Source organism: Sipha flava, unplaced genomic scaffold (assembly GCF_003268045.1).
Source record: "Sipha flava isolate LNK unplaced genomic scaffold, YSA_version1 245_pilon_pilon, whole genome shotgun sequence".
Lineage (NCBI taxonomy): Eukaryota > Metazoa > Arthropoda > Insecta > Hemiptera > Aphididae > Sipha > Sipha flava.
The window spans coordinates 350490-366828 of NW_020272893.1; the positions used below are offsets into that span (position 1 = coordinate 350490).

The window sequence follows — 16339 nt, forward strand, 5'->3', positions numbered from 1 at the left end:
AGAACTAAGGTTGATAAGACGATCCGGTTGAATCGGTGATCGAAAAAGCGACACTGTTACATAACACAATGACTCCCAAACTCTGAGGCATATATTACTATAATATTAACTTGCGATGAATATTTGTGTTTAGATCGAAAACACTTTACTCATACTTGAATATAATAGAAAATGTGATTTTATTTGTTCGTGGGAGGCGCGATTATTTTTTTTCGTTTTGGTGATACGCGACTAAAACGAGTTTGTGAACCGCTGGCGCACAGCGTACTGCGTTCGCGGTTGCAAATGTTTTGAAATTCGGATCAAATTCTTGTCGACCATAATCGATGATGTTCGCAAACGATATGGTTCTTACGAAAACATAATTTCTCAAGGCAAGTGATATTACCAGAGAATATATGAAACTAAAATTAAATCCATAATAAATTTAATAAATGTAATGTTTCATATACGGTGTTAGAAGATATCTTTGGTTTCATATAATCTGTGAAATTACGTCGCCCAATGGGCGGAGGGGGCGGTGAAGTAGGTGAAAAGTGTATAACGTCTTTGGAATCAGTTTGCCGCGCACCCGGGCTCGCGCACGCGCCGACCGAAAACGTAAATAAACACCTCAAACACGGAGGACGTATTATTTACTACGTGCGCGCGCTCAAATCGCTGTTGGGCGTCGATAGGAGATTGCACGTTTCGTGTGGCGCAGCCGAGTCGAACCGTATCCGCGCGACAACCGTACACCAGTGAGCCGCTGGTCGCGACGACGGCGTCCCTGCGGTCAGGTCGAGAACCGTTCCGATTCCCTTTGACAACAATCATGTCCACTACCAACCGATTCATGCACCCGAGAAACATGTACCGCACGCCGCCCGACTTCAAACAATTGGCCGCCGAGTACCCGGAATTCAAAAAGTACTCAGTCACCGTAAGTAACCGATCATTATTATTGTGTATTACACTATTCGTCGGGCACGGGCTCGAATCTGATAACTCAATATTATTCCACTCCTAATACTTTTGTTATTATTCCACTCTTATTACTTTTATTATTATTATTATTATTTTTATTTTTTATCATTTATGTTTATTATCATTATTATTTTTAAGATAAGAAAAATCAATGAAATTCAAATGTTGATATAAACTTATAAGTTCAAATAATAATATCACTACATCAATTTGTTTTTATAATTCGTTATAATACTTAATAGGTACCAACATTTTTTTTCGTATAGGTATCTATGATTAAGAGGACCAAATATTATTTTGTTCATAAAGGGACAAAAAAAAAATAATAAAATAATATCTTCATCATTTTGATTACGCAATTTTTTTTTTTATTTAATAATTATTAATAAAGTCAAATACTAGGTTTTAAAAATTGAAGTTCTGATTTTCCGAGAGAAAAAAAATGCACACATACCAATTAAATATAATAAAAATAATAATTCATTAACAAATTAAAATCGTTATTTTTTGCTACTTTCTGAAAACTGGATATTTTAATGTCTTGAAGATTCCCCGGCAACAATAGAGGATGTATCACCTTACCTATGATCAAATACCATCAGTGATAGTTATTTGTGTAACATAATTGTACGTAGAATAGAATGTTAATTTTTGAGAAGTAATTTTATGAGCTAAGAATTGCTTTAATTCTTTTTCTCTTTCACGCATTCTTTTATATAATCAAAAACATTATACTTACATGAAATAACAAAAAAAATTCATTGAAGAAAATGGTACACAAAAGAAATGTTTATTTTGTAAAACAAGTATAATATAGATCAGGGGTGAGCAACTGGTGGCCCATAATATATTTTAAAATTACATCATACAATTTTAAAGTTTGTCATCTATACTTTGACTTATCAATATAATAATTTTTATCTAGTATTAAACATTCTTAAACGTTTAAATGTCATATGTATGTATAAGTTTAACTTCCAACGATAGCTGTTTGTAGCGAACTATTTAACTTTATCAGTTCCTTCGTACCATTCGTATTATGCTATCATGTGTGTTGAATTTATTATTTCCATGTATATAAATGCTAATTAAAATTCATATTTTGAATGATCTTTTATTTTTATATTCTATGCTCTAGCCCGCTAAATTTTAATTTTCTAAAAATTGGCCCTCTAGTTACTTTAAGTTGCCCATCCCTGATATAGATAAAGAAGGTTTTATAATGTGCTTACAGGCACACAAACTCTCAGAACACTTTTGCTGTTATTATGATCACTGTTTTTCAAAAAAAAATTTAAAATATTATGTCTTTGCAGGGATTGAATGGAAAAATTACTTTTGACTTTAAGAACCAGGAAGCTCTTAGACTGTTATCTACTATACTATTGAAGAAAGACTTTGATTTGGACGTTGAGTTACCTGTTGGAAAACTGGTACCTACTGTTCCGTTGCGGCTTAACTATTTACTCTGGATCGAGGATTTGTTTAACTTGAACTATGATAGTAAGAAGAAAATAAAAGGAATTGACATAGGTAATTTACATAGTTAAATATCAGTATAATATAAACATGAAATTTTAATAGAAACAAAAAATATAAAACCCATGGTAAAGGCTAAATTGATGCCCATAAACTATTATTTAACAATTTTTTAGTATTACTAGCTTTAATTATAAATAGTTAAAATAATGTTTTTGTTCTATTTGTAATCAAATTAAGTTCTTGAATTTCAATGGTAAAAGTAAAATTGACCCAACAATAATGATTTTCAAAAAGTTCTATAGAGACAACATGACAACATTCTGAATGCTTCAAGTATAAACTATTAAAAAAAATAATAACTTGTATAATAAATGTTTTTTTAGTACTATACTTTATAATAAATGCTTAAGAAAATTCTAGACCAATTCTTCTAATATATTGATTATTAATTATTTATAAGTATCAATATTTTAAAACAATTTATTGTTTCATATATTTAAGAATGATTTAATTATAACTCATTTTTTTTTTTAGTATAATAGTACATATAACATAAGTATATTGATGATTCAAAGTTCAAAGGCGCAAATATTTATATTAATAAAGTATATAAATACCTTATTCTTTGGTCTTTTTATATAATTGATTTCTTAAATCTAAAATATTTATTAATCGATTAATTTAAACCATTTTTATTTTATTTATTTAAGATGTCAAAAATAATAAGTTATGATTAATATAATAAAATTTGATAAACAATGTGGTCCCTATTTCACGTGTACATATTTTCTCGTATTCCCGTGAAATTAACTTTCGGAATTATTAAACCGTGTACTTAAAAATTCGTGTACACGTGTAATTAATTCACGTATTCACTTGTTAAAAAGTTTTAATATTTACTTCTTCATTGTTACATATAATAATTAGACTTATACCAGGGTTGAGGAATATTTATTTTCATAAAGATGTACAATAATAATTATTATATATAATAATAATATATTTTTATATTTATTATAATTAATTATTAATTATAATAAATATAAAAATATATTTATTAATATAAATATATAAAATATATTTTATTTGATATTAGGAGGTATAGGTACCTAACTTATTACAAAAGTAAATAATAATCAGATAATTCAATTGACAGTCGCTGTACATAAAGGCCAGTTACTATATATCCGTACGGCCGTGCGGTGTATTCTTGAATAACGCTAATTCACGTGAATATGTGATTAACACTAATTCGCGTAAACACGGACAGTAAATTCACTTGTATTAAATATACGTGATTGTAAATTTTCCATTCACGTGAACATGAACTCCGTATTCACGTACATATTAATTCACGTTTTCAAACGAGACCTCTAGATAAACATTTCATTTCTAGGCACTGGTGCATCATGCATTTATCCATTGTTAGCAGCAAAAAAATTTCAATGGTCAATGGTTGGTACTGATATCAACAAAGACTCCATTAAAAATGCAACTAAAAATATTGAAAAAAATAATTTACAACATTTAATTCGAGGTAATTTACCTATGGTGAGTGAAATAAAAAAAATTATATCAATTTTTGAATTTATAGTTCTAGAAGTATCTGAGTGGGATAGCTTATTGCCAGTAGCAGCAAATGATCATTATGACTTTTGTATGTGTAATCCACCCTTTCATAAATTTTCAAATTTAAATTCTGATGATGATTCAAACAGTGACAAAGGAGTAAATTGTGAAATGTATACAGTTGGTGGTGAAGTTGAGTTTATCCAAAAAATAATTCAAGAAAGTGAAACATTAAAGAATTCAATAAGGTAATGATGTAACACAATTTTATTATAGTAAAATCTATTTAATGTGGAAATCATAAGATGGGTAGAATTGTTCAATATATACAATTATTCTGGCTAACAAATATCTATATCTAATATCATTGATTATAAATATTTATGATAAATGCTTATATAGTATAGTAGTTAAGTATTTTTTTACAGCATCGTTTACTAAAAACCTTAATAACTAAAATGATTCTCTTATAAAATTAAAATATTGAGGTTTTTTTTTTTTTTTGATTTATCAACGTTTGATTTATCAATATTTGACTACATAAACTAGCATGTAAACTACACAAAATTTGAAAATTTACCAATATAAAAATGTATTCTAATTATTTAATTTTATAATTTTGGATGCTGTTTGGTGTATAAATATATATTAAAGGTACTATTAATAATAATGTTAACTGCATTTTAAATTTGTTTAGCAATGCTGATTTATAAATCTGTATGAAAAATTGACTCAGAGTAATTATACCAATGGGTATCAACAACGGTGAATACACAAAAATGTATGGTCCTAAATTCAATGATTGCTAACGGTCAATTTATCTAACTAGACTGAACATAAACTACACATTGATTTCCATATTTCACAGATTTTAATATATTTATATTTTAATTAAAATTTATTTTAATACATTTTTTAATAGTATTTATACATCAATGGTTGGTTATAAGTCATCATTAGGTCTTCTAAAAAACAAATTGAAAGCTATTGGAGCATGTGCAATTGCAAAAGCTGGTTTCTTTCAAGGTCAAACTGCACGTTGGGGTATTGCTTGGACATTTCAGCCAGATATCAAATTAAAAGATTTTATGCCTAATAAAGAATTTCAAAAGATGAAATCTCAAGTGAAATTAAGACCTCCAGTGTCTTTTAATATTTCAGATTCTTATGACTCATCTACTGCCTTAGCTAAATTAACTAAACTACTCGCCGATCTTAAGGTAAATTTATATTTATTTTTTTTATAAACAAATTTATATATATATATATATATTTTTTTTTTTATTTTTTTTTTCATTATTAGATGTCAATTTCATTATTAAAATCAGAAAAAGATGAAAACATTTTGTTTCAAGCGGACATTAAAGCTTATGAAAATACTTGGACTCATCAAAGACGAAAAAGGCGTATGGAACAAAAATCGAATGATAATAAACGTCAGAAAACTAATGATAATTTATCCAATGAATCTGATGACGAAAAGGTTGAACAAAACTTGGAAACATCTGCAAATATCAATGCATTATTTGCTGCTACTTTGGTATTAAGAAAAACAGATGATACACTTTGGATAGATATGTTACACCTTGATGGAAATAGAGATAATTCGTATCAACTTTTTCAGTTTTTGAAGAATAGATTTGTGTGATGTAAGTTGTATATAATAAAATACCAGTTATATAATACTTAATATTAAATAGGTTTAATGTGAATAACAAAATATTATAGTGTACAGTATAATAGTTATGATACTATAAAAATAATTTGGTATAATATTCTAAGGAAAAAATAAACAAAAAATACATAGATAAATTAAGTTAATCAATTGATTAACAAATAGGTGTAAGAATTGACTCAAACAACAAACAGTCCACATATTTTGTACATTATCAGTTGTGATAAAAAGACTACTAAAATACAAAAAAATTTAAATTTGAACACGTTTACACTTTTCTTTTCATTCACATTTTGCGAGATCATATATTAAGAGCTTATAAAATGAAAATTATTTTCTAAACTGCTACTATTTTACTAGGATCTACTTTGATACGTAAAAAAATTGTGTCATCTTTAGTAAATTGTCTTTTTTTCAAAAGTGTTTCATGTGACACAAATTTTGGGAAACCAAATCCAAGACTATCTGGCTGCATACTTGGTCGTTGGAAATTCTCCCAAGATGGATCAGGCACAAAACTTTCAACTATGTTGCATGGCTAAGGAATGATAAAGGTAGTTAAAATATTTGTATTTTGAATTTATATAATGTATATAACCACTAGAATAATATATTTGCACATTACAATGTTAATTCATATTTCTTGTTTGTTATTTTTTTTTTTTTTTATATATATATAAATAATATGTATATTTAGGTATTGTTTTAATTTTGACTGAAATATATTTATTTTAATCGTAAGACGTTCCTCTTGATTTTGACTGTATTTTTTGTTTAATTTGTTTATTTATTTTTTTTTTTTTATTTTTTTTTTCTCGACATACAATTTGCCCTTCATAAATATACTATTTTGATTATTTTTGATACATAGCTTTCAAATAAGTACATTTGACTGTAATGTGCAAATATATCCTTCATATTAGGTTAAGTTTATAAATGTGTACAATATCATTCAAATACACACCTTTTCACTTTGGTCGAATAATGTGAATGCTACAGAATGTGAAAATGGCCACTTTAAAAGGGCATCAAATTCACCTGGCAATATTTTTATATAAACAGATACATGTGTGTTTTCACCAGACCCATTGCCGTTCAAAAACACCGATGCTTGCAACTTGTACCCAAACTGGCTGGTGTAGAATGGCGAACTGATGAGTTCTAAGCCATCACCACATAATTTATGCCGACCTTCTTCAAGTTTTTCCAGTACATCACTGATTTTCCAAATCAATGTACCTTTAAATAATAAATTCGTTATAAGCAATCTATATTATAATTTATGTACTATTGTAAAAAAAAGTGTATTTACCTGACTGATTGACAGTTAAATTATTTATCACTTTTTTCATGGATACAATTTGTTGTTGTTGTTTGGTCACCATTGAACACATCAATGTTAAATGCTGTTGGCTTGATTCATCCATATGTGTATCCATTTGCTTTCCTCTCAAACCCTATGATTAAAAATAAAAAGTTAGTAAAATAGAGTTGTTGAAATTTGTATTGTGTTACCTTGAATCGACAGCCAACTTCTTTGAAGCTGCAAGATATTAACATGGAATTACACGCATGTTTAATATGGTGTTCTAAATCTTCACGAGCTACATTAACTATTTCACACCTGTTAGGACAAGGTAAAGGGAAACGTGGGCATGATGTTGAATGTGAATTTATAGTATCGGCCACAAACTGCCGTCCACAATGACGACAGGGTACCAATCTTTTTGAGCATTCTGTAACCTGAATAAAAATATTGTGTTATTGAATTATTCAAAATATTATAGTTCAATAATATTTTACCTTATGTTTGGCTAACATTCGTCTTGGAATTTTTACACCACATTTGGCTTCACAATGGATTGGTTCTACTGGACAAGTTCTACTATGCTCTTCACCAGCTGCCTCCCCTTTCATTTCACCATTACAATGTTCACATTTGATGACACGTTCTATACAAGTATATCTTACATGATCATCCATTAAAATCCTAGCAATTTGAGCTCCACAGTGATTGGTGCAAGGTAGAGCATCATATTTACACGTTTGCAAGTGTCCCTGTTAATTATAATGCATATGTTTATTAACTTCAATTATTACTTTATAAATACTTTTTTTATTGAAAAAATGATTTGGTAATATTAATTTTAATGGTTACTTAGATATAAACTTACTTTTAATCGTCTTAACTGATCACTCCATTTACAACCTTCTTTATGGTGAATGCAATAGACAACGGAGCCCATTATATCTTTATCTTTTTCACAATCGGAGACCTGAAAAATAAAAGTATTTAATATTATACTATTTTGTTTCGAAAATCAACTAAACAATAGAAAATTATAAATATCTTTTAATAAAATTAAGTATATAGTAATGGAAAAAACCTAATAAATGATTTAATTTGTAATTATATTTTAATTAAATTAAAAATTGTTGTAAATACAAAAATTTCAAAATCAACATAAAAGAATAGATACCTATGCATCTAAAATTTTAAGTTTCAATAGTATAACTATTCAATGAATCAAAACAATAAATATAGATTTTAATAACTTAAATAGTTATGCTTCCCACACAAATTCAACGCATTTATTGTTGTATACGTCTGTTCACTATAATTAAATTTTAAGACTTGATTTTCAACCAAATAACTTTTTAACACATTATATACTACGTACATTCGCAACGCTATACACCGATGTATTATACCCATATATTAATAAAAATCTGCAACGCCAATTTTATTATATTATTTTTTTTTTTCATAAGAAGAGAAATTACATTCACGCGCGAAACAATAGAACGCGTTTAAGGACACGTGCAAGTTCTTTTATATAGGCTTTACAATGGGTCAGCAATTACATATAGTTTACCATGTGTTTTGTAGTTTATATGTATCTTTATGATTGGGATCAACTAACGTTTTTCCATTCACAGCTGGATATAAAAAATTATCCGTATAATGTGCACCGAATATTTGGTTTACCTACATAAAGTCAAATATTCTCGTAATACACGTGTTAAACCTATATATCGAAACATAATATTGAGTGGGATGATGTTATGGATGCGTAATATTGTAGAAATTTCGAGTGTAAGTAATTATAAAATCTCGTTTATGGTCCAGTGACGACCACGGGGAAGGAAACCGCAGAAATCGATTAAACTGTTTAAGATTGATATAGGTTAGGTAGGTAGGAGGAAGTAAGGTACATGTCGAGTTAGTTCTCATAGAAGTGGTTGAATTACTACGCCTCCGACTGGTAAATGTTGGACAGTAGCTTCTGGTAATGCATCCCGATTCTTTTATTATAAATGGTTTTTTTCCTTCTAGTTTCATATATGGGTGTTGTATATCGCTATGTAAGCTGTAGTTGTTTAACATGTCGTGACTCGATCCTGATAATTTTACTCTATGCCTAATTTGTCTTGAGGTTTTTTCGTAGATTTTTATAGGTCCGCGTCTCTCGTTATTCGAAAATGCATATCCAAAATTATACTTTTGAAATCGTTACACCAAAACTAGAGGTCACTACACCATAGTTCGTTGCAGTTAAAATACAACTTAAGTACCTACTTGATTAATAAATGCATGTGCACATATAAAAATCGATATCACAATAAATTACTGTTATTTTTTTAACGTCATGTCAAGGTAGACTGAGCACCAAGATAAACCAAACCAGGTGTGATTCCTCTTGCCATATCTACTGCCACGAAAATAATAATATAATGAAAGGCGTTTCAAACCGAAGGATATACGCTTGGCGAAGCTTAAGGGAGGCCCCTAGAGTTCTGGTCAAGTCATTATATAAGAAGTTACGGTTGCCGAAACACACCTGTTCGTCCAACATCCACACGGACCTCCTGCGGGCTTTGGGGTCTCTAAAATGCATCTGTAGATTAAGTATCTATGATTACTTTTAAAGAGTATTGACCGATTAATTAATACTACACACTTAAAAATCAACCGCTAAATAAGTAATAGGCACTTGATCAACATTTGTAATGGGAAAATACTTGAGTTTTAAGACCACACAACATGCGCCTTAATATAATACGAGTAATATACGAATAATATATTATTTATAACGAAATAAATAATTTATATTTGTATGTAATCCGACAAAAATCGAGAAAGATCTATACAATTTAATGTAGTTTTAATGAATAAAACATGAAAATGGCAAATTTCATACGAGGTTTTCATTTAAATTACATAAAAATTGTTAAGTTTATAGTAATTAAATATTAAACTATATGTAATTCAGATTGCCTGGAAAAATTTAACTAACCTCTATATGAAGACAAAACAAAACAAACGAGTATTTTAGTAACGAAATTGGTGCCCTATCTAATGTTTTCTTAAAGAAAAATAAAAAAATTTATGTTTAACCACCACTGACATGCCGAATGGATAATAGAATACAATAAATAATAAAATCGGAGATATTTATGCGCGTATATACTTGAGATGTCGAGCGTATGTTTTTGTACAGATGCGATCCAAGAAGATCATTAGTCAACTAGCAATAGAAACGAAGTAATTTTGACAGCACTAAAACATTCCTACGACAATCGTATCCAATTTTCCTTTGAGATTATTGTTGTTAACGTACATAAATTATTTTTGAAAATATGCTTTAACACATTATATCTGACCTCCCGATAACATTTAAGTCGCACGCATCACGTCATACTTTTATTATTATGAATTATTTAGTTCATACTAAATAAGTCTGAACAGATGTCCGTTTAGGAATTCCTATGTATGGTACATGCGGCCGATAGGGTCATATTCTTCTTCCCCACATGTGTCGGATCTGTGACAGATGCTTTCGAATAGTGATTAAGTGAATCCTCCCTTAGTTGGGGTCACGTTCCGTCGGTTCCATATTATTGCCGGTTTCGGTATACAAAAAAAAAAAAAAAAGCACTACAATATAATCTATACATTCGTCAAAAATAATGTCTACAAAGAACAGTAATACAAGAGGCTTTTTATCAAATACTTTTTTTTATTTTTTATTAACACATTTGGAAAAAAATAACTATGAATTTCCACTATTATTATTATTACGTAATGCATGAATCATTATTCTAGGGAATATGTTTCTGTGGTAACATAAAAAATAACAATTATAAAAAAACACTATTTTCATTTTGACGTTTCGTTAATGAATAGTGTCTCTTATTCTCTGTAAATTGTATATTATATTCTGAGTGGTGCAAAGGAAATATTGATTTTACCATGGAGTTTATTTTATTTATTTAATTTTTTCGTGTCGTCCAGTATCAACTCGATTTTAATGTTTTGAAATTTTCAACAGTCAAAATAATTTAAAAAACAAACGAAAAATTATAACAACAAAAAATAAACTTAAATTTTTCGTTGTAACTTAAGTAAAACATTATAAGGACATGAAGCCTTTCCGAATTCATATAATTAACACCTTTATCTCTGTAGATGGTATAATTCTCAACATTTTCAACTTTTTTAAACTAATTATAAATATTTAAAACTGTTGTGTGCTCTTGACTTTTTTTTCGTAAAATGTCGTTACAATAATATTGATTCGACAAAAAAACTTAAAAAATGTAGGTAACACAAAATATCTTATAGAACTTGTTTATGTAAAATAATATCGACAATCTGTTATCATAATTAATTTAATCCGACAATGGGCTAGGCCAAAACGCGTGGTTACCAACTAAATTATTCTAATACTCTCGCTCCTACAAATTTTTATTTTTATGATTTTATAAATTAAATATTTATATTTTAGAACTCAATCAATTCATGAGTTACTATTTTTATACAAACGAATATGGACAGAAAAGTTGAATAAAATTGGAAATACACTGGATGTCACTTTAAAATAGATTTTTTAGTAAATAACTTTCCATTCATTTTTAAATTTCCTTAATTTTTTAATAAAATCAAACTTCTAAGAAAGATACTAATGAGTAAAATATGGCTGTAGTTAAATTGTCTCTAAATTATTAACAATGGTACTATCGTTGGCAACAATGTTTACAATTGTGATTTAGAAATGGTTTAAAGACATCATTGATACAACTATTACCATAAGGATTATATTCGGAAAATAAAATAATTGCCAGCTACTACAAAAAAATAAATAATAATAAGTCATTCAACGTGAATATTAAACACTGGAATATACTTGTACGTATAAACAGTTACACAGCTGATATCTATAATCTACGCGTAAGCAATAACGCTGAGATGCTATGTATTACATTATTTGTATTTGCACTGAGTCGAAGACATTTGATCTAAAGAAGTTACGCGGTACAAATTATCTCGTTAATGCTACAGAAATCGTTCAAATCTGATCTTAACATGTATCATCAACCGGACGATTGCAAATTTCAAAATGTACTGTGATTGTATTATTTTTTCCTAATCCATCGTTGTTAGCAAGCGACTTCCTCTTTTGAACTTCGGATGGTTGGTTAATGCAATTAACGGATGGACGGTGCATGAATACGATCATTAGGGCACTAACCGAGCGAACGATGCGTTTTTCACAATACCACCGAATTAACCTACATTGCAAACGAAGCGTTGTTTTTTTGAATTTTCGTTACTTCAATCGAAACCGTCGTACCGTACACGGAGAACGCATTACACCGCACTGAGTTCGTTTGCAAGGTAAGGAACAACGCGTTGATTCGCACCCCCGCCCGCGACGGAGAACCACTGCGTATAATTGCTTTCGAATTAATAAGGCGTCATTAATATTGCATAAGGATTTTTTTTTTTTTAATGATTCGCGCAGGAGAAATGGAACATACGCGAAGATGAATAGATAATAACAACAATATCGTGTAGGAACGGTGGCGGGCGGCAACCGGTTGGTTACGCGCGCGTAGTGCGTTTACATATTATTATTATTATTATTATTACCATGTGTTTTTGACGCGACGCAAAATGCCAAAATACCCGTTAGCTATGGGACGCGACTTTGCGAGATCATAACATATTATACAATGACAACGCCTCGTTTCAACAATAACGAGTTGTTATTGGTCTACTCTGCCTCCTAGATCCGTAATACCGCGGGATCTTCTCTCAACAGGTATATTATTTATTATGTTATATCGATAGCAGTAGTAGTAGTAGAAAGAGGTTGTTATAATAAACCCTGCGAAGGTACACCGTGATACACCGGACATCCTGTGAAATGATTAGTGTACAACCCTGTTTTGAAATTCGAATTTTTTTTTACTCCGTCGTCACGGTCATTTGACCTATTCGACGGTTTTTAATTTCGACAAACCGCACACGGAGAAAGACAGAAATTCGATATATTTTCGTCGACGTTACGTGCGCAATATTATAAAAAGGCCCCGTATACCGATAACGCACGATTCATCTTCCCTGTATAACCCTCCGGTTGGAAACTATAATTTTTTACACCTGTTGCGGCGCGTGTCTCGCATAACCGATTTTCGTCCATGTTCCACGCGAGACAAGAATATTATTATAATGATACTTCCGCGCGCAGTGGAAACGGGTAGCACTCACGTTTTCGCGATTTGTTCCTCGTATCGGAAGTGTGGCCGTCTCGAATGGATAATTTTTTTTCTCGCATTAGCACGTACGGGTGGTTGTTATAGATTCAAAAAAAAATCGTAAGATCACGCCTTTCATCGTTAAACTTACTGTAATTCATCCACTCGTCCGAATACGTATTGCCAGTGGCGGTGCGAAGTTTATTTTCAAACGAACCAATTACATGTAACGAGTATCCACCCCAAGTCAAGGTTTTAAATTCAGAGCGAAACGTTTAATACTGATGTTTATTTTTTTTTTATAATATTTTACGCGGAGCATGTATTATGTATTATGTATTAAGCTTTTCTGTTACACAACCACTATCCACCCACGCACTCACCCCATTTTGGTCATGAAACAGCTGCTTCGATAAAAACTAAAAACCCGCATTGCGTATAGCGTACGGATGGTAAAAAGTGCGGGTATGAGGACGAGTCGGAGCCGTTGTCGTTTTGGGTTTGAAAATTAAGCCCGATGTTGTAGGAAAGGGTGGAATGGAAAATACCGCGCGTTTTGCCTATGCTATCGGACAGGATGCATTTTACGAACGATTTCGGGAGTGTACATTCTTCAGAATATTATAGACAATTATCATACAACAACGAAACGGTCAACCATTATACGTACACGGGTCGGTAGTTTTTTTTTTCGTTACTATTTGCCTGTGTCTGCAGAGTGCACACCGTAGCTAGGTACATATGAATACAGTAATAATATTTTTCAAAACGACAATTGTATGCAAATGCGACGGATAATATAATTACGCCATCTTACTGCATTGTTATACGCTTGCATTATATTATTATTATTTACTTTATGATTTTGGTAAATTTTAGTTGGTTCAGAGTATTACATCCGTGTTTGGACAACCGTGGTGTACACAGGTATTAAATGTACGTATACTGTTGTACACTTGAGTTGTGCGTATACCGTTTTCCTTGAATATCATTAAATAAATATAATAATAATAATAATAATAATAATAATAAAAATAATGCAAACACCACCAAACAATTATTATCATTATTTTATTACGCGGTTGCCCGTCTTGGTCACAGACAGTCAAGCAGGTGTTTAATGAAATCAACCCAACGAACCCCCATATAGTATCATAATACATGATATTCTACTTAATGTAATATGCGTGTTTGTTTTATTTTTTAAAAATGAATATAACACTCGTGAAACAAATATAATACAATTTTAATATGATTCAACTACGAATTTTGAATATATTTAAACAAACAACGATTACGATCAAATATGTCTGACAAAATTAATCAATTTGAATTAATTCTTTGAATTCTTTATTTTACTTTGGTACCCTTATGCTTTAATGCATTTTCATTATCTAGAGCTAAATTCATTCACTTTTTTTTTAATATCAAGTATTTCGAAAAAACATTTCGACAAATTATTAAACATATACACGCGCTTGACAAAGATTATCTTACTACAATGATATTAACTTTTGTTGAATAATTTTCGGTCGATTATTTCGTATTTTTTAATTCGAATACTACCCATCATTATACAATATTGTTCAAATTACTTTCCCCTTTAACGTTTGAGTACATACTCATTAATAATCTTATTATTTTTGAAATTATAAATCTAAAAAATATGTCTAATTACGCGAAAGTTATAATAATGAGATATAATACTGCGTACCTCTAATACAAACGCCTAGAGAAATTCTTAATATTGAGATTTTTTAACATTTTCGAAATCATGCAATACTCTCACTGTATAATACAAGCTGTGAATTACTACGGTTTACGGTGTACAATATCGGTGTTCGGAAATGGTTATTATCCAGTAGCTAATCTACTTATGTAACGTCGGATAGTTAGTAATCGTAAAATCGACGCGTAATGAACGGAAGAGGGAAAAAAAAACCGTTTTTTTAAATACGTATTGACCCAGGTAAGCGATCTTTTCGAAAACCCGAAAAAGTCTTGTTTCCTTTATTTTCCTTATCAACCTTTAGCCTTCCGCTAACAATTTAAAACGTTCTAATGGTTTAAGGTTTTTTCCGACATCACAGCTTAGACTGCAAGTCGTGTGAAGGGTCGTATGATGCAAGCGCGCCAGGGATCGGGTGCAGTCCGACCGCGATGGACTTCAGGCGAAAAGCACTCGTGAACATGATTCCTCCCTGTAGAGCTGAGCAAAGGTTAAAAAACGAATACGTAACGAAACTGTGTACCTAAAAGCATGATAAAGTAAATAATTCACTTTATCATGCCTGTTAGTATGAAGAGAAGTGCACTAACGGGCGATAACCGGCAGCAAAGACAGGGGCGTATTTAAACTTGCTTGGGGGGGGGGGGGGAGGCGACTCAAATTTGCTTGTGCTTTATTTGATTTTTCACTAAGTATGGACCCGAAAAAAAGGCCCAATCCAGTATTCGCAGCCACGCGTAATTTTATATCGTTATAAAACGATCCACATTGAAAAAATTTGAAATGTGTATCCCACATATAATCGATTCCTTAAACACAGATTCTGGGGGGGAGGCAATCGCCCCTGAGCAGAGAGAGCACCGGTGGAGACGATTTTTCGGAATCATGCCCACTGACCCGGGACCTTCCGGCGATGTTAACCGCGGCGGCGCAACGGGTAAACGAAACAACATAGGCGATAATAAAACGGCGAAATGACTCGCGCACGACTTACGTCTGGCGTGGACACGGGCGTGGTTTTCTCTTTGGTCGGCGTGGCCGGCGCGAAGATCGTGCACGACGACGTGTTGATGGACGTGGTGATGCTGTGCTTGGACGATTTGTTCGGCGAGTTGCGGGACGGGAAGCTCAGCGTCTTCGTCCACAGCGCAAGGCTTCTGCCCATGTTCGACCGGTGAAACAGGACAACGATGGGGTGAATGGAAACGTCGGGACCTCGGCACGACGACGACGACGATCGGTTGTCGAACGCGATAAGACGGCGGCAGCGGTTATGCGACGGAGGTTACGACGTACGTGGTAATGGTGCGGCGAACGTGACACGACTGATCGTGGTGTTCGGTGTTAGGGCGACCGAAGGAAACGACCGGAAGGCG

At 31.4% G+C, this 16339-nt stretch overlaps 2 protein-coding genes across 3 annotated transcripts; one reads left to right on the forward strand and one right to left on the reverse strand.

Moving 5' to 3' along the window:
• Positions 1 to 591: 591 nt before the first annotated feature.
• Positions 592 to 6965, forward strand: LOC112684188 (U6 small nuclear RNA (adenine-(43)-N(6))-methyltransferase). 2 transcript variants are annotated; one of them, XM_025555556.1, is made up of 8 exons: positions 592 to 922; positions 2283 to 2499; positions 3845 to 3985; positions 4043 to 4265; positions 4940 to 5237; positions 5321 to 5666; positions 6114 to 6246; positions 6776 to 6965. In XM_025555556.1, exons 1-6 carry the CDS (start codon positions 815 to 817, stop codon positions 5663 to 5665), a joined length of 1332 nt encoding a protein of 443 aa, XP_025411341.1. In that variant the 5' UTR covers positions 592 to 814; the 3' UTR covers position 5666; positions 6114 to 6246; positions 6776 to 6965. The 2 variants fall into 2 exon arrangements, with proteins under 2 accessions (XP_025411341.1, XP_025411340.1); XM_025555555.1 differs by having other exon boundaries at positions 6755 to 6842.
• LOC112684187 (TNF receptor-associated factor 4) lies at positions 5799 to 16128 on the reverse strand. Its single transcript, XM_025555554.1, has 7 exons — positions 15958 to 16128; positions 7867 to 7968; positions 7496 to 7750; positions 7208 to 7435; positions 7005 to 7149; positions 6657 to 6931; positions 5799 to 6230 (listed from the first exon to the last, which is right to left on the reverse strand). The coding sequence occupies exons 1-7, from the start codon at positions 16126 to 16128 to the stop codon at positions 6030 to 6032; spliced, it is 1377 nt and encodes a 458-aa protein (XP_025411339.1). The 3' UTR covers positions 5799 to 6029.
• Between the last annotated feature and the right edge of the window lie 211 nt (positions 16129 to 16339).

Excerpts from the sequence above, each read along its gene's own strand:
- LOC112684188 (XM_025555556.1), top strand. The coding sequence starts at position 815 with ATGTCCACTACCAACCGATTCATGCACCCGAGAAACATGTACCGCACG. Across the intron at positions 4,266-4,939 it reads ACATTAAAGAATTCAATAAG|TATTTATACATCAATGGTTG; the intron begins GTAATGATGTAA and ends ATTTTTTAATAG. Across the intron at positions 5,238-5,320 it reads AACTACTCGCCGATCTTAAG|ATGTCAATTTCATTATTAAA; the intron begins GTAAATTTATAT and ends TTTCATTATTAG.
- LOC112684187 (XM_025555554.1), bottom strand. The coding sequence starts at position 16,128 with ATGGGCAGAAGCCTTGCGCTGTGGACGAAGACGCTGAGCTTCCCGTCC. Across the intron at positions 7,969-15,957 it reads CGCCCGTGTCCACGCCAGAC|GTCTCCGATTGTGAAAAAGA; the intron begins GTAAGTCGTGCG and ends TTTATTTTTCAG. Across the intron at positions 7,436-7,495 it reads GAATGTTAGCCAAACATAAG|GTTACAGAATGCTCAAAAAG; the intron begins GTAAAATATTAT and ends ATTTTTATTCAG.